Below are 25,807 nucleotides of genomic sequence, written 5' to 3'. Positions count from 1 at the left end.
CACAACAAGGTACTGACAACCCCCCCCACGTCCTTCAGAGGCACTTAATCCATTACAAATTTCACAAAGCCCGGCTTGGGGAAGCGCTGGGCCAGAAGAGCAAACAAACAAGGCAGGAATAAAGCCCGGCTCTCAATGAGCGGACCCAGCGCGTGGCTGGGGTTTTATTTCTTTCCCCACTTCTCCTCTGGCCGACCACCTTTTTTTAATGATTGCATTTCACTTGCCGCCCCGTAACAAAGCCATCACCTCCACCGTGACTCCGGGGAGACGAGTTACAATTACAAATTACCACCACAATTAGTGCTAGTTCTTAGAGAAATTAGAAAGGGGAGCGGGAGGCTCGCGTGCGATTGATTGCTATTCATCCTGCTTTACGGTGACCTTGCTCTGGAGACGATGATATTCCTTCAGCCTGGAAACCAGATTTAAAAAAAAAAAAAAAAAAAAAAAAATTAATTGTAAATTAACAGTAATAACACACATTTCCTTTCAATTAATTTAAGCAGAATGAGGGGGCGTGAAGAGCAGGCGTTTGTTAAGGCCTGTACAGTTTAATTATTTTTTTTTTTTTCCACGAGATAATGTAATTAATTTATCTTAGAGGGGTGGGGGGACATGGCGGACTGGGGAGAACAAAGCAGTTAACAGGCGACGGAAAAATTAAGAGCCCATTATGTAAATGCAGCGTGTTTTACAGCCTGGGGTTGTGGGGGGGAGCATGGCGGGGTCTGCGAAATAAGTAAAATATCGAGACCGGCTGTGCTGGGGAAGGCTGTAATTAGGCAGGGCTGGTGCTGGGGTGGGGGCTGATCGCGCCCCAGCAGGCAGTGGGGGCTCGGTGCACCCCCAGAGCCCAAGCTGGGAAGGGGAAAAGCCCCGGGGGTGCTGGGGGTTTTGCCCCCACCCTTGGGGAGGGTCCCGCCTCGACCCCGCAGACCTCAGTGAGTTGATGTTGATGAAGCCGGTGGCGTCGGCGGGCTCGTAGTCCCCTTGCACGTTCATGCTGCGGAGAGAAAGGCACCGTCACCTCGACTGGAGGTCCCTGGGGCCGGGAGGGGGGACTTGGGGCTGCCTTTTGGGAAAGGAGAGGACACGGGTGACCCCGGAGCTGGCTGCTCCCCCCGGGCCGGTGCCCGCTGCTGCCCTCTCATCAGTTGCTGATGGGTGCGGGGGGCTTGGGGCAGGGTCCCCACCAGCTCCTGGGGAAGGGGCATGTGGCCTCGGGAGCAGCACCGATGGCTGTCCCTGGGCTCCCCAGGCCCTGCTAGAGACACATCCCCAAATTTCCATCCGTGGTTCATCATCACCCTTCCTCCCTGTGCTCTTGCATCCAACAGGGATTCTCACCCTGTCCAGGAGCTGTCCCATGGGTATGGCTGTCCCACGCCAGGCAGGGACATTGCCCCAGGCAGGGGACATTGCAGGGCACCCCCAGAACCAATGGGGTTTATGGCCGCAGTGGCCAGCACCTCATTGCAACATCCCCCTCCCCAAAAGCAGCAGCCACCCACCGAAACCCGACTCTGATGGTTTCCTACATCCCCAAAACAGGCAGCTCATTTCCCAGAAGCTGCAAGAAGGAAGAGGAGAGGGGGAGGAAATAAAGAAATAAAAAAAAAAAAAAAGAAAGAGTTTACAATGATTTTACCTCCCCTGACGGGCTACAGAAAAACCTCTGTGCTTTTATTTTTGCTCATTCGAGTGGTTCTGACCTGCTCTATAATTACGTTACTTTCTACCTACTGTGCAGAGGCATTTCCACACAGCTCTGCCTCTCACAGCTTTCTCTCGTGTTCCTGTGACGCCGTCACTCAAAGGCTTTCAAACCAGCGATGTAGAAATCAAAAAGAAAAGGAAAATGGTTGGAGACGCAGGGAGAATAAGTGCCCCTGCTTTTCTCTCCCTCTCTCTTTTTCCTCCGTCCCACCCCCCTCCATCCTCCTTTTTTTTCTTCCTTCTTTTTTTATTTTTTTTTTTATACTTTATTCATTTAATCTCTCCAAGTGAGAGCGCGAAGCATAATGAAGGGTTGGGACGGATTATTAGGAGCTGTTGATTTTGAGGGGGAGGGAAGGGGGGAAAAAAAGCCAGAGAAGAGAAAGAGAGAAGATAATTTGACATTTACTCCGACTGATCTAAACTCATTCGGGTGTATTTATGGCTTATAAAGTGTTTAGAGAGATTGAAAGGAGTTGAGGGAGGGCTGGGGGGGGAGAGCGAGTGAGCGAGAGGGAAAACAACGTGAAGAAAAAGGAGAAGCCAGAGGAAAAAAATAATATTGACTTGAAAACAGGGCTAGTGCTTTGGCTGGGTGCTTGGCTGGGAAGGTGGCATCACTGGTGTCCCTGGGGATGGGATGGGATGGGATTGGGAGGGATGGGACAGAGTGGGATGGGGTGGGATGCAGCAGGATAGGATGGGATGCTCGCTGCCGCCGCCCCTGCCCACACCCCCACTCACCTCACCAGCTCCTCGTTGTACAGCGACCGCGGGGACTCCCTGCCCAGGATGTAGACCTGGCCCTTGAGGACGGAGAGGCGCACGGTGCCCACCACCGCCTCCTGCGAGCGCTCGATGCACTCCCGGAGGAACTCACACTCGGGGCTGTGCCAGAAGCCTGTGGGCAGGAGGCAGGGTCAGCAGGGGGGGCTGGGGAGCCCTGGGGCGCCCCAGGGTGCCCACGTACCATGGTCCCCCACGCTAAGTCCTGCAAGGCAGATCCTGGGTGATTTTCGAGGGAAGGGATGCGGTTGCAGGAGGGGGAGAGAGAAATGAAGAGCTGGGACACCCAGGTTCAGCTCTGAGGGATGGAGACCTCACATGTGTCTCTTTCCCTTGGTGGCCCTTGGGTTCCCACCCAGGAGAGGAGGCTGGAACTGGCTGGTGGAGAAGAGGCAGCAAGGCCATTCTCCTTCCAGCTCCGCCAGGTCGGGGTGATCGTTGAAATTAAAAGCTTTGTTAAGTTAGTATGAAAATGCTGCTCAGAAAACACCACCTCCAGAGGGTCAAGTGGAGACAGACAGATGGACACAGAATTGGGGCATGGGAGCCCCCCCCAGTACCCCAAGCCGCCGGCAGCCAGGCTGAAGCCCCGGCTGGGCATTGGAGTGATGTGCAGTCACACCACGGCCCCCCAAAATGCATCCTGCAGGAGCAGCCACCGACATTGCCATCCACCGAGGCCACCGTGGGTGCGTGGAGGGGCCGTGGCCCTGCCTGCTGCCCCCATGCCCCCTCCTGTCCCTGAGCAGGGTAATTAGCTGGGAAGCCCTTGGAGACCTGGAATAAAGCCTGGGAGATGGAGAAGGAGATAGAGGCAGAGAGAGAAAGAGCCCATTCACCGCCCTCCGGTCATCCCCAGGTTTTATCTCTCCCATCGCCCTCCCGCACACCGGTGCCCTCTCACCTTTCCCTTCCCAGCTGGGCTCCTGGGCTCAAGCCATTAAAGAAACAAACAATTTCTTTTGTTGTTTGGCCTCGCCAGCCCCCTGAGCGGGGCCGTATCCTGCAGCCTTGTCCCCAGGATCTGTGTGGCCCCATGGCATCAAAGCCCTGCAAGCTCTCACCAGCAAAACCACCTTCCTGACCCTGAATCCCCCCCCTCCACTGCCCCCCAACGGCACGGCTGGGGGGTTCGGGGACCCCTTCCCCGCAAGCAGCACTGCCATGCAGGCAGGGACCCCACCTCCAGGCAAATAGAGCCCCTCTTTTTGGCAGCCACCGTCCAGGTACAACTCTCCAAACGTCAGCACTGATGCAGGGCTGTTGCATCCCCATAAAAACAAGCCTGAGCTACATTAAAATAATAACCAGCTACTTAAATCTCTGACAGCAACAGGTGCGAGGAAGCATCCCCCCGCCTCGCCCCCCACCGCAGACACATTCCCCACTGGAAGCGATCCCCCTTAATGACCTTCCAGCCTTGTAACCGTCATCCTGCCCTAATCACGGTGTGGGCAGGGGGACAATGGCATTTCCGCACCTGGCCGTACCTGCCGGGACGGGAACTGGCTTCAAAGCCACCCCTTCACAATGGGATCAATGGGGACAGGGGGAAGATAAACACTAATTCTCCTAAAATCAAGGACTAGTTGCAGTGAGGTGTTAAAGGAAGGCGAGCTTGAAAGCTTGGCCTCCGGCATGGGGACCCATGGGTGCTGTTTGCAGCCGGTTGGGGCTGTTCCTTGAATTCAGGCTCGGCTGCCAGGAAAGTCTAGGACCAAGCTGAAAATCCCTGGGGATTCAGCATCTGGAGCCAGGGAAACAGCAGCCTTCGCCTGGCAGATGTGGAGAGGGAGATGCAAAATAACGATTCCCTGAGTGGCTCTTTAATCTGGTGGCTGCACAACAAGTGAGTGGTTAGAAATAAACAAACAGGTTTATGCTTAAACTAGAGAGAAAAAAAAAAAAAAAAAAAAAAGTCAAAATAAAGGCAGCCCAGGGCAAAGCCAAATAAAAATAGCCAGAGGCAGAAGCGGCCCCGGAGAGTGAATTAAGGCAGAGGCTGTGATTCAAGGGGAAAGTAACTGAGACTTCTGCAGTCCCAGAAGCCCTCACCCTGCCAGGGCCCTAAAATATGGTTTCAGCAGCAAAGGGGCTCAGGCATTGAATGCTGAGGAAGATGCAGGATGGAACATCCTTGGAGGGGAAGGTGCCAAGGACAAGCACAGGCATCAGAAACTGCAGGGGAGAAGACAGCCTGCCCCAGTCCTGCTGGATCAGCTGCTGCTCAAAGCCCAAGCTCCTGGAGTCAGGTTATTTATTTATGGGAATCATCCCAGTGCTTGCAGTTAGAGAGAAACACCTGAAAGTAATGGGAGGAGGAACTGGGAGGCTGAGAAATCAGGACATGTGAAAGAGAAAAGTGTGGTTCGGCCGAGGGGCAGGAAATCTCCCCGGTGTGGGGTCTCCAGGGACGTCAGTTCTGAACCAGGCAGGGAACAGAGGAATCATTCTGGGCTAATCCTGCTTCCTTCAGCTTAGCACCAGCAACTCCATCGGGGTTGATCCAAGGAGCAGACTCCAGGTCAGTGCTGATGTCCCCTCCCAGGGGTGTCATTGCCACCCCCTCCCCCGAAGCAGCAGCCTCATGGCCCTTCACGCTCTTCCCTGCAGCACCTGCCCCAGCAGCACCGGGGGACTGGGCTGAGACCCCTCAAACTCAGCCCACATGGGCGGCTGAGCAAACCCGAGCTGGAGCTGCTGGGTGCACCACAGGAGGAAGGGCAAGGGGCTTCATTTCTGTCCCTAACTGTGGGTGCAAGCCGGCATCCCCTTGTCCCTTCTGGCTCCAGGCAGTGCTGTGCTGGAAGCCCCTCCGGCAGCCCCCGGCAAAGCCACAACCCGCAGTGCCCCTGTGTGGGCTGCACACCGCATAGCACGGCCACGACCCTCCCGTCCACTCCCACAGCCCCCCCGGACCCTGGTGGCCAGGGCCACAGCACCTCGAGAGCCCCCCCTGTGCCACGTACCCCTGCACTTCCACCTGCCAGGGCATGGGGAGAGGTCTCTGGCTTCAAACCCCACCATGGGGACGGTCATGCCTGGAGATTGGGTGCTCATGTGCCCCATACCCTGGTCCCTGTGGGGGGCAAGGACAGACGGAGAGACGGAGGGGGTCAGAGGGGAGAAAGGTGACGTGGGGGGGACCACAAAGAGACAGTGAATTACAGCCTGTGAGACACCCAAACTTGTTGGATGGAGTGAAGCGGTGGCACTGGGCTGGGAGAGATGCCAGGAGCATCTCCCACCAGCAAGCCCTTGCAGAAGGCGGCATCGCCTCCCGAAGGCATGAAAGTAGGCAGCGTGCTCAGCCCTTGGCATGAGCAAACCCATCTTGTCCCCCGTGAATAGCCTCAAAATCCACACCTGAGTTTTACAGCCCTAAGCGCGTGTACCAGTGGGACCTGCAGCCTCCAGTAGCACCAAGGGAGGAGGAAGACTGGGAGGACACTGTGGTGGCAGGACTGGGCTGAAGGACCGTACGTACCGTTGTACACCAGCTCAGAGAATTTCAAGGCAAGCCCCTGCTTGATTTTCCGTACTTCCCGGTCCATGGTGAAGGCCTCGATATCTAAATGCGCATGGTATAGGATCGTTCCCGCTGGGGTCTCATAGATACCTAGCCATTTTTCCAGGCAGGGGGAAAAACAGAAAAAGAGAGAGAAACAAATGAGACCAAAACTGTCAGCAAATGACAAAAAATAATGACTTGGCTGACAGAAGGAGCTGTGGTCGAGCGCATTCAGTCCCCGCTCGCTGTAAAATGCATCTGTCATTATATTCATGCTGGGGCCGAGACAGTCCACTCCGCACCTTGCGGAGAAAATTTCTAGATTCCCCTCTTTGAAGAGGCACTCTGACGAGGCTAAATGACAGGGTTTGGGAACCGATCCCCCCACCGATCCGTGCCCAACGGTCTGCGGCTGAAAACCTGTAATTAACGGAACGACGCGGGGCACAGGCACGGGGAGCGGAGGGCCTGAAATACTCTCCTCTCCCCTCGGCTGGTGAGAAAGAGCCCTGCACGTCCGCTGTGGAGCAATGAGGCTACCTGGGGCTGGGAGGGCAACCTTCATTTGGGGCTGGTGGGGGCCCCCCTCCAGTCCCTTCCTGCCTGCCCCCCACTATTGCACGAGGCCTGGGAATGGAGGGGTGCTTAATTATTTCGGTGGTGGGGGCTAATGCTGTGGGTGAGCTGCTCCCTTTGTTCCAGCTGCTCGGGGCTTATTTGCTGCATGATGTATTTACTTGGTGTTTAAATATGAGGGTGGCCAGGCGGTGCTCCGCTCCGGGTCGGATGAGCGTGGAAAGCCGGTGGGGGAAACGCTGAGCTAGTCCGGCAGCGAACACATGGCAGGCCCGGCTGTACCTGCCCGTAGCCAGGGCTGCTCCACCAGCACGTCCCTGGCCCACTGGGATGGTCCCCTCCCAGCATCGGGGATCTGTCCTATGGCACGGCCATGGGAATAGCAAAGGGCACCCACACATTTTTTGTTGGCACACAAAGAAACTCCATGGGAAAATGTCCCCACCAAAGGGGATGTGTCCTTAACCAGTCCCAGCCCCAAGGGGGGCTCAAACTCGCAGCGGGCTCTGCCTGCTCAGTGCCCTGGAGGGTGGCACAGGCTCAAGCAGGGTCCCATCCCAGGGTGGCCACGGTCCCATGGACACGGCAGGGGCCCCATCTACCACGGCAGCCCAAGTCCCTTCCACCAAACCTCATCCCTACCAGGATCCATTATCTCAGCATCCTACAGGGACGGGACAGGTCTCCAACCCAAACGAGAGCCACTCCTTCTCAGGCCACCCCAGCGATGTTGCAGCCCAGTCCCTGGGGGCACGTCATGGGGTGCTCACTGAGCACCCATCCCCACGGGGCTGTGGGAGGAGACAGATGAGTTAACACCAAAAACCAGCCGTCCCCGCGGGCACAGTGGTGGCACAGAGGGTGGCTGTGTGCCCCCTCCAGCCCCTGACTGCAAAGCTAAGCCTATCGCTAGCACAGTATTTCTTCTCCTTCCCCTTTGGAGGTATTAAAGCCAATGGGGGCTCATCAAAGATTTGGGTTTGTATCTTCACCCCCATCTCCTGCCTGCACCCCTGCCCATCCCATTCAACCTGATGCTAGAGGACCAGGGACCAGAGCAAGACAGCCGGTGTGGAGGGGAGGTGAGCTGACAGCCCTGCTCCCAGCCTCGCCACGGAGGAGACAAGAGACACCTTCAAAGTGACACTCGCCGCGTCTCCAAGTGTCTATTTTCATCTCCCCGTGTTTACAGGAAAAAGACAGAGGTGTCAGCACTGCAGCCCGGCGAAGCTTCAATCACCCCGTAATTACTGCTGGGGAAGGGGGGGGACCGGAGTGGTGGCGGGGGGAACATGGAGGGGGGCAGCCAAGGAGACAGCTGCCGCTGCTTAAAATTTTCTAATTTGTAACCTCGGCTGTCAGTTCACCTCCATCGGAGCAATTTTGCTGTGCTGAGTGCAGGCTGTCACCCCGATGGCATCCACGGGACGGGACGGGAGGCGGTGGCTTCCCGAGGGGAAGGGGAAGGGTGATGCTGCCCATGGGAAGATGCTGCCCAAATTTCTGCCGCTGGTCCAGGGCTGAGGCTGAGTGTAGCCTGGTATGGGTTCATCACAGGGAAGCGGCTTTCCACTTTCCTCCTCCATCTGCCCAGCGCACACAGGGGAGGCAAAGCGAGAAGGAAGGAGGGAGCCGAGGGGAGGAGAAGCCCCAGCTGAAGGCAGCGCTTGGCTTTTTTGGCGGTGGCCGTCCCCTCCTTCCCGCTTCCTCCCCACTGATTTCATTTACTTCACTTAATTAGCCCCCCTTCGGAGTTAAAAAGATAATTTGATAATGAGGATGTGAAAAGGCGGGAGAGGCAGGGCCGTGCTCTCTCTTGCAGCCAAGAGCCCCCGGCGGAGCTGTGCCCCCCCCCCCCCGGCTGGCTGCAGCGCCGCTCCCCGGCACCCCATAATTAGCCACCCTCCTCCCACTAAAACAAATATGGCAAAATCGAGTTAATAGGCCTTAAAAGGCTAGCACGGGCACGCTCAGCTCACCCCTCGCCCATTAGGCCTTAACGAAGTTCAATTAGGAGCTTAGTAAAAATCAATGCAAATGAATTTTTCTCTTCTCCGACTCCCCAGGTCCAGGAGGTGAGGGAGAGGAGGCATCTGGCAGGAGCCTTCGCTGCCACCTCCACGGCCGTGGAGGGCTCTTGCTGTGCTGCTGCCTGCCTGTACCTCAGTTTCCCCTGCACAGCGGGGGTCCCTGTGCTGCCCCCGAGGAACCTGCAGAGCCCCGAGCCATCAGGGCCACCGCACACCGCTGGGGTTTAAGGGATTGTCTCCTCCTGCCCAGGTCCCATCTCCTGCCCCACTGACCCTAACCCCATTTGGGATCCAAAATACTCCTGGCAGGGTGGTGGTGGGGCCACCCCAAGCTGCTCTGCACCCTAAAACCCCTGGGGGGAGGCAGGTACCGGCAGCACCCTCCTGCTCCAACCCCCTCCTGTCCTGGCTTTCCATCTCTCGGAGCAGATTTCGGGGAGGTTTCTGTTAAACCCAAGGAGCAAAACCAGGGGCAAGGTCCTGCTCAAAGCAAGGGGGAAAACCCGCCGCCCAGGTCTCGTCCCCGAGGCACACGCACCCCTGCTGTCCCCGGAAAGCCCGGTCCTCCCGCGTCTGCCGGCGCACAAACACGGCAGCGATCGCCTGGCAATGTCACGCAGGAGACAGACATGACAGTTAAATGGGGTTTAGAGAAATTATTAAATGCTGGAAGGGTCACTAGAGCGTGTCAGTGGCTCTTAAAAAAATAAAATAGATTTTGACAAATTACTCAGCATCCTGCATGCAAATGCGCAGGCTGGTGTGTGTGGTTTGGGTTGGTTTTTTTTTTTTTTCCTTCCTTCTTTTGATTTTAATTCAATTATTCAAACTCGGATCAAATGATTTGGGGTTTTGTTTCACGCCTTTCATGGCTGATGCTTTTGCAAAGGGGCGAGTGCACTGCGGTGGGAGGGGAGACTGTGGGCTGAGTCTCATCAAAATATTTGCTGGTCCCCCACGCAGAGGGCAAGTTTAAAGAAAGGGAGAGAGAAAGAAACTCCTAATTGAACTTCTAATTAGGTATTAATGAGATTTAAAACAAAATAGTGGGGACAAGGAGATGGGAAATGATGATGAGCCATCTTGTTACTTAGTTCTGCACAGGGCAGCTCACTGCCTCCAGAGATTTCCAATGAAGCTGATCCTAATGGATGATCAATATTGAGTCACAGCCTCAAAAATACACAGATAAATCAAAGAACTTGCTTTAAAAAAACCCTCAGTGACTTGCACCAGCCTCCTGCGCTTTGTACCTGTCTTACAGAGCCTTGCACCCACGCCGGGACCTCCCATGAGCCTCCTCCCACACGAGCCCACAGCTTGGTGTTTTTCTCACAAGTCTCAGCAGAGACCTGGGGTCTCTGGTGGCACTGGGACCCCAGGGCTGGTGTAAAAATTGGCACTGGCAGGGAGCAGGCAGCTGCCTTCATTAGAGAGCAACGAAAAGTCCCTGTCACAGGAAAATCTCCGTCAAAAGCTGATGGGGAGGGAGCAGTTGGGGGTTGCTGGTGTGACCTAAGCCAGAGCACCCCAGTGATGCCGAGCACCCACCACGTCCCACCAGGGTTTTCCCTCTTTTTGGCTGTTTTTAAGGCAGGGACGGCACCACCAGCGGGCGACTGCTCACCTCTGGACTTCATCCCGACGAAGCGGTTCTCCACGATGTCGATGCGCCCAACACCATGCTTGCCCCTGCCAAGGAGAGGGAGGTAGCAGCAGCCTCAACCCCACAGCAGGATGCAGGTAGCTGCGAGAAGTGGGGTGTGGGGGGAAACAATGGGGGATAAACCCCAAATGACAGCGTGGCCAGCCCCTGAGCAGCACTGGTGTCCATCAGTAGTAACCCTCAGATAGGACGAGAGACAAGGAGATGGATTTTCTCTCCTTATCCCCTCTTCTTTGCTGTGCCACCAGCCTCTCCATCCTCACTCACTGGTGGGGCTGGCGGCGCTGCAGGCATTTGGGCACTTGGGCCACAGAAAATAAACCAGGCAAGGAGACAGGCCATGCTGCAGCTGTGTTCCCGATGGCCAAAGTCATTTTAAAATCGCTTAATTAACATTTAAAAAGTGAACTACATGGAAAAGTTCATTCCCATTCAGTGCCAGGGGGATAAAGGCAGAGACATAAAGGAGGATGGGCGAGGACTGGGTGGCACTTCGCACAGGGCGGGAGAAGCGGGCGCCCTCATGGGTGCTGTTGGAATTTTGGGCAAGCCCCTGGGGATGGCTCTGCCTCAGCAGCAGCAGCAACCAGGCACAAGGTGGCACAGGGCAGAAAACCCTGAAGGAGCTGCTGCTGTGGCGGCAGGGGGAGGACAGGGCGATGGACCTGGCCGGCACGTCTCTTTGCACCAAAAAAGCTACCTCTCCACCCAAAAGGGACACTGAGCCCCCTTGAGCGGGCAGGGTGAGGCAATGCCCCTCGGGATGCGGGAGATGCGGGTCAGGGGCTGAGCTGGGACTGGGGGCATGGGGTGCCCTGCAGGCAGAGGGTGCCCGGGGGGCTCAGCCCCCCCACTGTGGGCAGGGCAGCCTTCACCCAACTGTGCAGCTGGGGCGCACGGTGAGTGCAGAGGGTGTTAGTTAGGCTTTTTGGCCCTCCTCGTACAGAGAGAGCAAAACCCTAAATATCCCCATGCTCCTGGCCTCGGTGCCCAGCTCCACTTGCTGGCGTGAATGGCACAACTGGGACCCAACTGGGACCATCCTATCCTCACGCTGCCAACCGCCATCCCCGGGCTCATCGGGACGAGCCTGCTGCGAGCATCCCGCTTACACCCCGCCCTGGGGACCCTGCCCTTGCCCCCACTGCCAGCTGTTGGGCAGGTGGCAGGGGACGGCGTGGCACTCACGCGATGTCGTTCAGGTACACGAAGAGCTCCAGCGCTGAGCAACGAGTGGCTCCATCCCCGACGTTGGTGACCTTCACGGGGACACCTGCGGAGGCAGGGAGGGAGGACGGGCAGGATCAGCCGGTGTCAGAATCCCCCCGGAACATCACCCCGTGGGCGTTAAATAGATGTGACAGATATGAACTCTAAATAACTTCTTAAAAAGGCATATCCAAGCTGGTGCTGGGGGGGGGGAGGCGAGGGGAGGGGGACCTACCTCGGGAGAGCAGTGAAATAAATAAATAAAAAAGGCCATAAAAACGTCCCCCCTCTTTTCCCCTCTCCTCTCCCTCTCTCTTTTTTAGGGCCTGTGAAATTGCAACCAGGCCCTTAACTAATTGAATTTCACGCTCGGCAATTGTCTTACGGCGCAGCACCTTCTGTCCCACCAGCCCCTGCCAGGGGGGGCTGACAAATGTGTGTGTGTCCCCCCCCTCTTCCCCCCGCCAGCACGGGGGGCGTCTGGGGGGGACCCCCACACCGGGGCACGGCTGCTCGCACACGCACGCACACGCACCCCGCGGCGGGGTGCTCCCCGCCATGAATTAATTATTGCACTCTCTTCTTTTTCTTTTTTTCTTTTTTTTTTTCCCCCCTCTTTTTTCCTTATATTTTTTTTTAAGGGCGCTGGGCAGGAGCAAGGCGGGGTGGGGTGGGGGGGGGGTGGGATGGGGGGGGATGCTGAATAGAAAGAGGCATTTTTCTTTAGCGGTGTGAAATGAGCAATAAATGTATTAGGAAGCTGACAAGGGGGCTGCGGGGGCCCACAAAGAAAAGCGGTGCGGAGTTGGAGGCTAATCCCCCCTCCATCTGCCCTCCTCATTACCATTTAACGCACTATCAGTTGCCAATCAGCCTCAATGCCTCCCTTTCTAGTCTTTATTACGGAGGCGCCCGCAAGAGCCCTGTCTAGTGATGGGGGCTGTCAGCTCCCCCCCCACCCTCCCACCCCCAGCCCCCCCCCCAAACCCCCTATTTTCCAGGGGTTTATAAACTCAGTTGTAAATTGCTATTAAATGTAACTCGCGGCAATAATGAACCTTAAGCTGCTTCTCGGTGCGGGCATCCCCCCCCTCCGCGCCCTCCCCTCGCCCCGACTCTTTCTATTCGCATCCTCCGCCGGGGTATTGGCCGGGGTCCGCTCGGCGGAGAGCCGACGTTGTCGGGGCTGTTGTTGGCGAAAGCTGCTTAGCCTTTAAAATAGTTAATAATTAGATTAAAACTTCAAATAAATTAACTAGGGGCTGAATGGGCTGCTGGGAGGGGGGGGCTGCTCCTTGCAGGGGGATCATTATAATGGAGCAGGGATGCTGGTGGCAGCAGGGGGTGGTGGGGAGGGGGTGCCCCCCTCCGAGCGGGGTCTCCCTCCCAGCCTGGGCTGGGCTCGGTGTTGCTGCCAGGATGGATGGTGGCATGGGGATGCCCGCGGCCAGTGGAGATGGGAGATGCCACCCTGCGTCCCCTCTCCAAGTGACAGCTCCGGGGCTGGGCCCTGTTGTGCATCCCTGGGGATGGGACGGCGTATCCCTGTCTCCTTCGTGCAACACTGATAGCACCGCTGGCCAAATCCTGCTGGAGCAGCTCCCTAGCTGTGACACTGGCCGGGGCCACCTGCGCGTCCCCAGGGCCACCTGCGTGCCACCCTGCGGGAGAGGTACCCCGTGCCCACTGTACCTAGATGGCTAGGGTGGGGGCTCGGACCCCTCTTCGCTCTCAGAGGGGTCCCAGTGAGCGCCCTAAGATGTACCCAGACCCTCTGCACGCCTCGAAGAGTCCCAATGTGCTGCGAGCACCATCCTGAGCCCTGGTGCCATGAGTTGGGGCTCACCCCGCCTGCCCCCAACCCCAGGGATGCTCCCAGCTGCCTGCGGCCCCCAGTCCTGGCTGGGGAGCGGGGTTCGGCTTCGGGGGGGCAGAGGTGTGGGGGGCCGACAGCAAGGAGGTGCTTACCCCGCTCAAACTCGATCTCCAGCACGTCCAGGGTGTCGGGAGAGGTGGCTGGATCACGCGTCTTCGTGTAGAGCCCGGGGGGGGCCTGATTCTGCCAGGGGCGGGAGGGAAGAGAAGAGGAAGAGTCAGTGGCATTGGCACGGCCAGCACTGCCAGCAGCCCCGACGCCAGAGTGAATCCCCCATCCCCAGTGTGCATCCCCCATCCCCGGCGTGCCTCCTTCATCCCAAAGCGTGGGGCCGGTACGGCACAGCACCGGCGCTTACCAGGGCCCTGGGAACAAAGGGGTTGGAGGAATCAGCCAATTTTTCCCCTCAACTTGATCTCATCTTTTCCTCCGACGCCCCCACAGCTGGAGGCGGGATGGCTGCGGAGAAGCAAGTCAGGCAGGGAAAAGCGGGACGATGGCAGCGAGCGGCAGGGCGGGCGCCCACATGTCCCCGCACCGCGGCCGGGCTTATTCTGCGCTGACCGAAAAAACTAATGAGGAGCCCTGACCCCAGCAGGTGCTCCAGGCACACCGGCTCTTTCATGGTGTCCCCGGGGTTAATACACACGGGGGAAAATAGAGGAACAAAGCAAAAACCCATTTCAGAGCACATCAACCTTTATGTATGTTTTTTTTCCCCTAGATTTACAGGAAAGAGGCATCTTATCTCCATCAGAGCCAGGCCACCAGAGGCTCGGGTGCCAACGGTGAATTGCTGCAATTGAAGCGCATGCCAGAAGATGGGGTGGGATATAATAATAAAAAAAAAGCTTTCCGTCCCAGGGAGCAAATGCTTTGCAATTTCGTGTGCCCCTTCGGCACTCGCGCACAACGCGACTGCACGTGCTGACCCCAAAACGCTTGCAGCCCGGCGCTTGCAAACTCCTGTCTCTAAAGGGACACACCACACACCACCCCACCCCCACCCCCCCCCGCAGCTCCGGGAGGCGGAGGGGAAACTGAGGCACGGAGCATCCAGGGCATGTCCAACACAGCGGAAAGGCAGGCGGTGCCGAGCAAGCGAACCTCAGAGCTGGGCTTGGCCGACATCGGAGGGAACTTTGCAAAGGAGCCTCCAGCTGAGGCGTCCCCCGACCGAACCCCCCCCTGTGCAAGCAGCTTGGGTAGAGTTTCTCCAAACTGAGCTGTTCCTGCAAATGATTTAAGCAGTGACAAACTGGCACGTCCCCACAATGCCCAGCTGGTGAGAGCTGGAGCTCTGGGCATCCCCGGGCAGCAGGGCCCTGCCTGCACCCAGGGCTCTGACTGCACCCCCCCAACCACCCACAGCCTGGCCCACGCTCCCTCTGCTTCTCCTCCCCTTTTAAAAGCAGAGCTCTTCTCCTGCTCACTTTTCCTCCCTTCTCCTCCTTTCCAGTGAGGAAATAAAAGACAAGGTAGAAAGCAAATTAGGGGGAAAAAAAAAAAAAAAAAAAGAGAAGCATGACTTCTTTAAAAAAAATTTAAACTTTTTAAAGGGAAAATTAATTTCTCTGCAGAAGTTTTAACCTAAAATTTTCACCCCTGCCACCCCCTCCCCACTGGGAGTGCCCTTTCGCCTCATCCCCAACCCCGGGGTACACGTCCTAGCAGCGACCGCAGCCGAATCCCGGGAATACAGACACAACTACCCCAGCCCACGCTCCGGCAAAAGCACCCTCAGGTTCCCATTTTTATCTCAGTTTTGCCCCTTTCCCTTGTTTTAAACAAGAGGCGCTCGCAGGCGCGCCTCCCCCGTGCCCCCCGTGCGCGCACACGCACAAATTACACGGGCTGCGGATTTCAATTTTACATCGTCTGGCCTTTCCTAGCCCTGATCACACTTATTAACTAGACGAACCCGTGAGAGATGATGAAAAACTTTGAGTTCAAAAGGAAAGATGGGGGGGGCGGGAGGGGAAGAAATACCAGAAAGTATTAAAAACTCTTTACTAAACATTGGAAGTCAAAGTCAGGTAGTTTCCAATTTTCCGAGCCAACTATGAAAACCCCTATTAAATAAAATAACTAAATAGAAATAAAAGTGACATTTGGCTTGCATTCCATCATTAGGTGCAAGTCTGTCCTCTTTTTATTCTCTCTCCTAAAAGCACAGTTCAAATGACAAATAGTTTGTTGCAGTGTATCAATGCCTTCTATTTATCCCTCCCCGCAGGGGGGCTAGTCCTGCAATGTCATCTTTAAAGGGGAGGGGGGGGGGGGGGGGAGGAAAAAAAAAAAAAAAAAGGAAGAGTGTGTGGAAAGGCAGAGAGGGAGGGGGGAAGAAAGAAGCAAGAAAAACGGGGCAAGAAGAGAAGAAATTGGAAGCAAATGGTCCATGAAGTAAACCATGATGCAGAGCTATCGATGCCGCAAATGGTTTATTCATCCGGCTGATATTGTTGTGCCCGGGACTGAATGAACTCTTTCAGAGTGCCATATGAAGTTAAAGCAAGTAAATTTCTATCTTTCTCCGCATTAGCTGCCTCATTGCCCTTCAATCGGGCCTCACAGAGGCAGAAAATAGCTCAACCATCTGCTTTCAAATCCCTACGTTTGGCAGGTCCCGGGGGTTTAGGGAGGGGAGCCCACCGTGCCTGGCACCCCGGATCCTGCTGCGGCCGCCCCGGGTGCCCAGCGCTGCTTCCCAGGCCGTGGAAGGGGACGGTGGTGACGCCGTGCTCCGGGAAGCCACCTCCCGGCGCTGGTAGAGGGAGAGCTGCCTGTGCGGGGGATGCTCGGGGATGGGGTCAGGGCACCGGTTGGCCCCGTTTTCCGAGCTGCCTTTGGGAAGGAGACGGGCTCGGCAGAGCCTCGGGACTAGGGGGTCTTCCCCAAGAGGAGAGGTGCTGGGTGCGGAGGGGAAGGGCGTGGGTCAGTCCCTTGCTAGCTCCAGCCAGAGGCATCAAAACCTGTTCCTGTGCCAGCCACTCTACAGGAGGAGGAAACCTCCCCACCCCCCCCGAGGGCCCAGCCCAACCTGCAGACACCCCTTTGGAGGCCACCAAAGCGGGAGGGGGACCCCCTCTCCACCTTCCTCTTCCTCACGCCCTCGCCAGAGGCACGCGCCAGCCCCGTTGCGGTGAGCCGGCCGCGGGCGCTGAGCTCCAGCCAGCTCCTCTCCCTCTCCGTCTGCCTCCCCCTCCTCTCCCCGGGCTGTCTAATTAGCGCTGATGGATAGTTTAAGTAGCCACCGAGCGTCGTGACCCGCTGGAGCATGAACAGCGCAGGCAGCGGCCAGCAGGCAGCCGGACCACGAGCCCCGTTCGGAGGCAGCCGGGGCTGGACCCGCGCCTCCCGGAGCAATGTGCCGCGCTCACCGGCAGCATCCCGCCGCCACCGGGCTCTTGGCCCTGGCAGTAGCCAGAGCTGCCCAGTAGCTGGTGGGCCCATGGGTGCCCTCGGGGTCTCCAAGCACCACCCCATGCCCGGGGAGGTTTTACCTCACTTTCCACTGGATAGGAAGGATGGGAAAGTGAGGAGCAACGGGCGAGCTGCAGACACAGGCAGGGCACCTAAGCTGCAGTGGCCAACCCGGACCTCTGTCACCTGCCACCAGCCCCTGCTCTCCCACCAGCACCTCATCTGTCTAATTGCTCCTTTATTGCTGCCCCATGACATTGTCCCCTCCAGTGTCACCCTGAAACGGTCCCTTCCTCTATTCACGCTGCCGGCAATTAATGTGCCGGGAGAGATGGAGAGGCCGGGGTGGGCGGCAGGTCCTCCCCACCACACATGGCCCGCCGTGAAATTTCTAATTAGGCTGGAAATAGTTGAGACGCCCTCAGCCGTGTGGCTGCCATGCTGGCAGGGCGGTTGTGATCGATTACCTTGGGGTTCTCCAGGATCCCGGCTTCATAGCTGCAGCAGGCAGGGAAGGAGAGAGAAGTCACTGCGGCACCTGCAACCTGCAACCCCAAAACCCACCAGGACAACCCCCCCCAACTCCCACCACCCCATGAGGACGAGCATAAATACGTGTTATGGATCTCCAGGAGCTTTTATCTGCAACCCTGCAAGGAGCGCTAGGCTTGGGAGAGCCCAGGAGATGGATGCTGCGACATGGGACATGGACAACTGGTCAGAAAGGGAGGATGGAGGTTTTGGGGTCACCCTTGGCCAGCACATGGTAGGGCAGCCTGGGACTCTGGAGGTGCAAAGGGCTGTCCTGGCCATGCCAGGTGGGGGGGATGGGGGCTCCAGGCTCTGAGTCCTCACCCCACAGGATCTCCCCACCCGCCTGGCCTCTCACCTGATGTGCATGAGGTTCTCATCCATGCTCCAGGGCGTCTGGGGTGTCACCGGAACAGGGATCCCGTGTTTCTGCCGAGAGAAGGTGAGAAGGGCTGAGCCAGCCTGCGGGGAGAGCGAGCCCCCACTGGCACCAGCTCCTGCTGGGATCAGCCCCAGAAGCGCAAAGACACAGCCCACAGCCGCCAGCAAGGTGGCATGGAGCGAGGTGGGCATCGGTGTCCCTGACCTTGGGCAACATCACGAGGGCCACATCTGTGGGGACATAAGGGACACAGCGCAGCTGGGAGGAGAACAGCCACCCCAGCCCTGCCACAAGCTGAGAAGGAGCCCCAGAGCACCCCATGAACCCAAGCGATGGCGACATCAGCCCAGACATCGTGTGCGTTTTCTAGGTCCAGGTCCAGGATGGTGCCATTCCGCCAGCCGGGCTCCTCAGCAAGGGGAGGTGACACGGCGACAGAAACCCCCAAACCCACAGGATGCTCTGCAGCCTAAACAGGACGGATGCTTTGCTGCGAGGGGACGGTACACACGTCCCCACAGCCTCGTGCAAACACGTGGTGATGGGGACACGCAGCGCACAGGCAGCAGGCGTGCCCCCGAACCCAGGCACCCCGAGCGCACCGTGCCCGGGGATGCACGGCCCCGCACCGGCTGCCTCCCCGGCGCAGTGCACCGCGCCGAGCCCAGCTCCCTAACAAGGTCACCGGCGTGCTCAATTATCCGCTGACATGTCAATGGGGGAAATTGCCTGTGAAGACGAGGTGAATACGCGGGGGAATTAGCGGGAGAGGCGATGGCGGTGAGCTAACAACTGGAGCCAGCAGAGACGTCACCCACCCTGCCAGCGTGACCAGCTGCGATGCCCCGGCTGCGGGATGGCCACGGCGAGCCAGGCATGGAGACGGCAGCTCCGAGTTCCCACTGTGCCTCGGCGCGTCTGTACAGCCCGTACGTAGCCAGGAGGCTCTGGCATTTCGGTGTCACCAAGGCAGGGACGTCAGCCAGGGGCTTGGCCAGGAACAGAGGAGCAGGGACTGAGCAGAGGCTCCTTGTTGGCCGGGAAGAGGAGAAGGAAATACTTGTGGTTGTTAAATCGTGTCCTCAACCCATCACCTGAGATGGAAGCAAGGTTCTGGGACACCTCCTGAGGTTGCGGAGGACTAACTCAGCCCCGCTCCTGGAAGGACATTGCCACAGGCTCACGGCTTTGCTGATCCCACACCATGCTTCCAGTGTGGCACCCCCTGGGACTGCCGTCACAGGCTTTGGAGGTGGGTGCTGGGCAGTCTTTGCCTCCTCAAGCCAGGCCCCCCTGCAGCGGCGCTCTCCTGCCCGCAGACCTTGCCCACGGGAGGGCAAGCAGGGCACGTCAGTCCTTCACATGGGCTTCAAATCACGAGCTTGGGCTTGCTGAGAGGGCAAAACGCTGCCTGCTGGGTGTGAGTGCTAGGAAGCACCTGGCTTCCCCAGGGAAGAGCAAGAAGGTGCCTTTCCTTGTCCCATCCCTAGGACAGATAGAGCTACAGGTACCTCCCAGCCCCCCAAACCTCCCCCCAGGTAACACTGAGGGGAGACCAGGGGCTGGAGGCACCAGCATTAGCCCTGCCTGAGGTCAGACCACGCTCCCATTGGCATCTGCCCCCTCATCCTCATTCTATCACCCTGATGGATGTTGGCAGAGGACACTTCACCTTAGTTAATTAAAGCCAAGCAATTAATGCTGAAGGCTGTTTACCCTGAGGGGCTGCACTCAGCACAGGCCTGGGGGAGGCTGTACCCTCTGATGGGCTTTCCTTGTGCCATCGGTCACACTCGTCTTACCCAGGATGTATAAATTCGTCTTTCAGACCCAAATACCCACCGATTGCGAGCCACGAGCCACTGTTGATTTTTCTCAGCCAGCCCCCTCCGCCATCTGCTCCTCTTGGCAGCTGGGGAAGCCCATACTCATCCTCACCCCACGTTATCACTTCAAAGGGGATCCTCCAAGTCCAGACCCATGTACTAACGTCTGTCAAGCCCAGGCAGCCTTGGCGAGGTCCAAACGTGCCGCAACCAAAGACAGTTCTTGTTTTCAGGGCACAGCCTCGACAAGCTCCGTCCTGCCTGGCTCTGCCTGCGGTGATGGCTCATCCTGGAGCAGCATCCAGGAGAGCTTCAACTTTCTCACTGAGGTGTTTCAGCCTCAGCTGTTTGCAGGGATGAAGCAGCTGCCGGAGCCAGGCTGGCTCCAGCCCCTGGGCAGCAGTCTACGACGAGAGCTGTGCCATGGATCCCTGCTTTCCTCAGCGCCAACAGTGTCCCAAGTGACATTGCGTTATAAGTCCCTGAGCGCCAAGGCGAGCGCATCCAGGTGCTAAAAGGACCTGGCCACACATCTCCCTCTCCTGAGCGTGAAAAAAAAGGGAACCCCCCCTTTTTTTTTTGGACACTGAACATTACCAGAGACCAAGAGGTACTACAAACCCTCAGTCCCAACCTTTTCTCTTTGAATGGGGCCCCAACCCATTTCATTTCCCTTTTTCCCCACCCCTTCCAAACAAAAAAACCCCAACCCCAAACAAAACCCCCAAACCCAAAACACATGTTCCATTTTCCATCTAATAAAACCGCGGCGCTCTTAATAACTCCCCTATTTGACGATTTGTTTGGCAACATATGGAAAGCTCTCGTAAACTCATCCCTTCATAATACAGCGGCAGATGGCAAACACAATCCTCAACACGCCGCTCTTGGCGACCCTAATGGGCTTGGAGGGCTCCTCGCCCCACGCCGCATCCCTCCAGCTCCGCACCTCGCCTTCCCAGAGATTACCCAGGCAGCCTCGACGGCAGCTATTTAAAAACTGAAGCAATTTTCTGGTTTATGCACAGAGCTGCCTTTTCCCTTTTGATTGATTGAGCTGAGTTGTCAAGCATTTCCACAAAGTCGCTAAAAAAGAAAGGTACCCTGGTGGGCACGTAAAAACCTGATGCAAAACTTCTAATATGTTTTATTGCAACTTGTACTTCAAAAAGAAAGGGACAACAAAGGCGAACGTATTTGCTTTGTCTGTTACGCAAGTCAGGGAGCTGGGACCTGTTTCCTTGGAAGGCGAGTTACCATTAATAGCCAGGTAATTATGGGGCTTTTAGAATGGAAAGAGGAAAAAAATAAAGAGGGGGGGGGGAAGAAAAAACGACAAAACCCCCGCCCAGAAGGCTCCAGCATGGTGCTGCAGGGATGTTGTGCAGGGCTTGATGCTGTCACCCACCAAGCCGTGGTGAGCATCTTGTGGCCAACCCCGGGCATCCCGCGGCCGCCCCGCACCGGCTCCTACCTTGGCGTAGTCCATCAGCTCGCGGCGCCCGGGGAAGCGCTGGTAAAACTCGGGCAGCCTCCACGGCGCAACGACCTGGCAGGAGGGCAGGAGCATGAGACGAAAAGCCCCTGGCCCTCTTGCAGCCCCTGGGCCCCCTTGGCCCCTTGGCAACCCCCTGGGCTCCCCACAGGAGAGGGGTCCTGGCAGCCCTGGGGAGCTGGGACCCGTGGGGTGTCTGTCCCCCAGCCGAAATTTAATCTCCCTGCACGAGGGTGGAGTAACCCAAACCCCTGACCCTAACAAGGCGCTGGATGCAAGGGAGAAACAGGCAGCATCGATTATCTGACAGCTGCCTTGGTACTGTTTCCTCTGTTGCCTCGTGGTGTTTGGGGTAAAAATAGGTCAATTAAGGATCATTACAGGACCCTTAAATGCCAAAACGTTGCTTCGTGCAGCTGGCAGCTTGTTAAAGCGAGGCACGGCCGCTCCCAGCGGTGTTAAAACAGAATTCCCCACCAGCTGTGGAGGCTCCAGAAGCCTGGTGGTGGGATCCCAGGGGACAATTTTGGGTGCCTTACCTTGATCTTAGGACACAGGGCGTAGCAGGTGAGCTCGAACCGAACCTGATCGTTACCCTGAAACACAAGTGGGAGATACTGAGGGGGCACCCCACACCAGGGCAGGCTGGGAGGTGGGTACGTCCCCACCCCGGTCCCCCTGATGGCAGATGGGGCCTCAGCCCTAGACCAGCTCGCCCAGGGCCACAGAACATCCTCAGGAGAGGAATGTGGCCTGGCAGGGCTGCAGGTTTGGATTTGGGGAAAGAAACTGCAAAATTTGTGGGAACTGTTGGAAAAAAAAATAATAAAAGAAGGAGCATTAAAAGTGCAGATGACAAAACAGCAGCTCCCAGCCCTGCTACAGCCCCACGGCTTCGTCCAGAGAGCTGGGAGGCTCAGGAGCTGCTGGGCATTGGGAGAACACGTGTGTGGTGGTGCACACGCGTGTGCAGCCCCTGAGACGCTGCTTGGCTGCAGTAGCAGCTCCCCTTGCAATGCTGGAGACCTCGGGCATGGCAGGCAAGGACCCACCGTTTCCCTGCTCCTGACTGCTCTCCCTGCACAGGAAAGGGAGCGAAATCCCCTCAGCAGAGAGCTAGGGGGCCACGTCTCAGGGTCTCAGCTCCAGCCAACACAGACAGCCACTTGTCCTGTGTCCACTGGGAAAAACATCCCAGCCCGTGGCTTGGGAGACCCTTGGCTGAGCGGGGTGCTTGCAAATCACTGCGAGAGCCACCAGCCAAGAGGGACGTCTGGCTGATGCTGCCCAGGATTTCATAGACTGAGGCTGCCTGTGCAGGAGGAAGGGTCACACCTATTCTCCCAGTAATGCCACTGGGATGGAATTGCTGGCAATTTTCAATGGAAAAGCAAGGCCTGAGGCTAAGGACCCATCCATCTCCTCCAGCACCGGAGGGTGGCAGGAGGGGGTAGTGGATGCCAGGACCTGGGCTGGCTCTGTCCCACGGGGTCACTCCTAGTCCCTTTCTATGTCTGGTTTGAACCCCAAACCACCTTTCCTGGTGCTCCTGATAGCAAGGTATCCAAAACCCTGATGCAGGTCATTCACCTGGCTCTGCGGGAGCCTGACTGACCCTGGGATCACCCAAGAGCCATGCTGTCCCCTGGGCTGATGCTCCTACAAACTGAACGAGCAGAAACCCAGATTTAGCTATTTTTCCCTCACAGACATCAGAGGACACATGGAGGAAGAGGGCAAGGTAGGGAGGAAGACCATGTTGTCCAGGAGGATGCAACAGCTCATAGTGAAATAGCTCTGAACCTCCTTTTATCTTAATTGGCCCATGCTGACGAGGTCCTGCTAATGAGGCCAGGTAGTTGGGAAGGGGCAAGGAGTGAGCCTGGGAGTTATTAGCACTTCCAAGGGGATAGGCTCTCACCAAAGCCTATTTTCCACCAGCACCAAGGGGCGTAAGGACCCCCCCTCCCCTCCTCTTGGCCCCGGCCTGGAGGATACATTTACAGCCGGGCTGGGAAATCCCCGAGGACTATTACACGCAGGCGAGTACATCCACCAAAGCACTCATTTCCCTTACAGGCCCAAAACAAGTCCATCTGCTCTGGCAGTGGGGACACCGCAGATGGCCCGCGTTTCAGGCGCCCTGGCCTCAGCCGGGGACGGGGCGCAGCCGGGTCGAGTTACCCGCTGCCGGTCCCTGCCTGCGCCCGCAGCTTAATGGCTTGGGGAGCAGCCGAGGGTGTCCCTGCGAGCGGGGGATGGCTTGTGCTGGTGGCACCCAGGAGTGGAGGGGACATCACCACATTGGGGATGCATCACTCCAGGGCATCCTCGAGGGAGCACTTACAAGAGGGGGCTACTGGGGATGGGTGAGATGGACAGGGAAGGGGCGTGGGGAACCCACTGCAGAAGGAGCACGAGTTATTTCAGCCAGGAAGCCCCCCCAGCCACCCCTCTGCCCCATCTCGCCGGTCCTGGCATGACCCTTGGCTATCTTCTGGCTGCGTCTAACACCTATCTTCCAGCAGCGTCCTCCGCGATAGCTGGGGACACCCAAACCCAGCCCCTTGCACTGAGACTCCCCCAGGTGGGCACCTTGCTTTTGCCTCTAGGCCAAGACGGGCAGGGTCTACGTTTTGGGTCCTTGTGGGACGAGGAGGAGGAAGGAGCATCCAGCAGGTGCTGGGTGCATGCACAGCACCCAAGGGCCCCACAGAGACCTCTGGTGATGATGCCACCCTGCCCCAGGTGTCCCCGCACCGGGCTGGGCAGCGTGCTGGCAGGGGCTGGAGATGCCCATGGTCACATCTCGCAGGTCCCACGCCCCCCGTGGAGGATTCCCCCTCCCCGGGCAGGGGGCTGGTCCCCAGCATCCTTTCCACGGTCTCTGGCTGCCTCTAGTGGCAAAGCGTCCTCCCTGCGGCCGGCGGCGACAAGGACAGCCGGGGATGGGGACAGGGATGGAGACAGGGACCGGGACAGCCGCACCCTGCCCAGGGTGCCCCGAAATGCCCCGGGCAGTGCTGGCTCACCCCCAGCCGGCTCCTGGCCCTGGCAACCCCTGTCCATAGCGGCTTTTAGAAAGCTGCTGCTGAAAGCGGGGGGTTCAGCAGTGACCCCAGCCTTCCCGATGGGGAGAGGGAACCGAAATCGGGCACGGAAATCCCCAAAGTGAGCAGGAAGCGTCGAAACACGGTTGGGCTTTGCACAGCCCCACAGAGCACTCACAAATCACCCTGTGCGCCCCTCCTGGCACCCACAGCTCGGCCAATGGACTGACCAGGGCCCCATCTCCCCACCAAGCACCCCGTGCCACCCCTGCCCCGGTGTCCCCATCCTCCCTGACCTTGCCGGTGGCCCCATGGGCGACGTACTGGGCTCCCTCCCGCTGGGCGATCTCCACCAGCTTGCGGGCGATGCAGGGCCGTGCCAGTGCCGTGCCCAGCAGGTACCGGTCCTCGTAGAGAGCGTTGGCCTGCACCGCCGGCCAGATGAACTCCTGCACAAACTCCTTGCTGATGTCCTCGATGTAAACCTGGCAGGATGGAGGGAGCCTTGTGATGGGAGGGTGGCTGGGGGGATATCCCACTCCCCTGGTGCAGCAAAAGGTCCCTTTGCCTCCCCTTTAGTAGATGCTGCTAAAAGTCTTTAGTGCAAAACCTCTGGAAAACGGATTTCTCACTGGCACTGTTCCCCTCCTTACAGTGGCCCCAGGCATGGGGTGCATGATACCGCAGGTCTCAGCCCCACAGCAGGGAGCAGGGGATCCCCAGAGCCCCCTGGGCATCCGAAGTGAGGGACACTGTTACCTTCTTGGCCCCCAGCGCCAGCGCTTTCTTTCGTGCTGCTTCAAAATCTTCCTTCTGCCCGATGTTGGCCTGGAAGCGGGTAAAAAAAAAAAAACAAGCCTGAGTTTGAAAGGAGACCACAAAACCCAGCGCAAGCCCAGCACGGGGCATCATGCAAAGCATTGCAGAGCCCATGCTGGCTCGGCTTAAGGCCACCCAAGATGAGCAGGAAGGGGATTCCCCCCCGAGAGGGCATACCTCAGGGCTGGACCTCCCTCTGCCAAGCCCCTTGGCTGTGCCCCCATGTGCTGCCCTCATTAGCAGAGGGTCATTTGCTGGCAGGGACAGGCTGTGCCACACAGGGCTGGCAGCTCAGCAGAGCAGCACCCAGGCTGGGCGATGGTTAACCAGCGAGAGAAGGGTCACCAGCACGGCCACGCACACACCAGGACCCCTCATCACCCACCCAGGTGCCCTAGACCCATGGCCCAGCACCCCCTCCACCCCCAGGGAGCGGGTCCATGCGGCAGAGTTCGGTGCAGAGCTCACCAGGTAGGCGACGACGTCGTAGCCCTGCTCCTTCAGCCACACCAGGATGCAGGAGGTGTCGAGGCCTCCGCTGTAGGCGAGGACCACCGTGCCCTTGGGCTGAGCCATGCTGCTGGCAAAGCAAAGGGAAAGGGGCTCACGATGGCCCCAGCCCCTGCCCTTGCTCAGTGCAGGGATGCTGCAGTCATCAGCTGTGAAACCCTCCCCAGAGCCCCTGAACTGGCCGTGGGGCTGTCACGGTCCAGCTGGGTGCTGAGGGTGGCCAGGGGTGAGGGCTCTCCCTGGGATGGGATATTCTGGGTGACAAAAACATTATCCAGGGAATGAATAACCAGGAGGCAAGAAGCAAAGCCCACGGCAAACTAAACACTCAGGGCTGGCAGTAGCTTGAGTAGGTAGAAAAGCTCGTGGTGGAGCTGCCGGTGCTGGGACAAGCTCTC

The 25,807-nt window shown here is 57.9% G+C and overlaps 1 protein-coding gene across 1 annotated transcript; it reads right to left on the bottom strand.

The window, feature by feature from the left end:
* Nucleotides 1–360: 360 nt before the first annotated feature.
* Nucleotides 361–25,475, bottom strand: ASS1 (argininosuccinate synthase 1). The gene is made up of 14 exons (XM_086475727.1): nucleotides 25,368–25,475; nucleotides 24,840–24,908; nucleotides 24,377–24,565; nucleotides 21,570–21,626; nucleotides 21,010–21,084; nucleotides 17,686–17,756; nucleotides 17,264–17,294; nucleotides 13,466–13,556; nucleotides 11,477–11,561; nucleotides 10,250–10,314; nucleotides 5,993–6,124; nucleotides 2,464–2,620; nucleotides 941–1,006; nucleotides 361–415 (listed from the first exon to the last, which is right to left on the bottom strand). The coding sequence occupies exons 1-14, from the start codon at nucleotides 25,473–25,475 to the stop codon at nucleotides 361–363; spliced, it is 1,251 nt and encodes a 416-aa protein (XP_086331853.1).
* Between the last annotated feature and the right edge of the window lie 332 nt (nucleotides 25,476–25,807).

The sequence above is a fragment of the Leptosomus discolor genome, chromosome 19 (genome assembly GCF_034619465.1).
Source record: "Leptosomus discolor isolate bLepDis1 chromosome 19, bLepDis1.hap2, whole genome shotgun sequence".
Lineage (NCBI taxonomy): Eukaryota > Metazoa > Chordata > Aves > Leptosomiformes > Leptosomidae > Leptosomus > Leptosomus discolor.
Note: the sequence above shows the minus strand (reverse complement) of the source record. Positions and strands in the feature narration are given on the sequence as shown.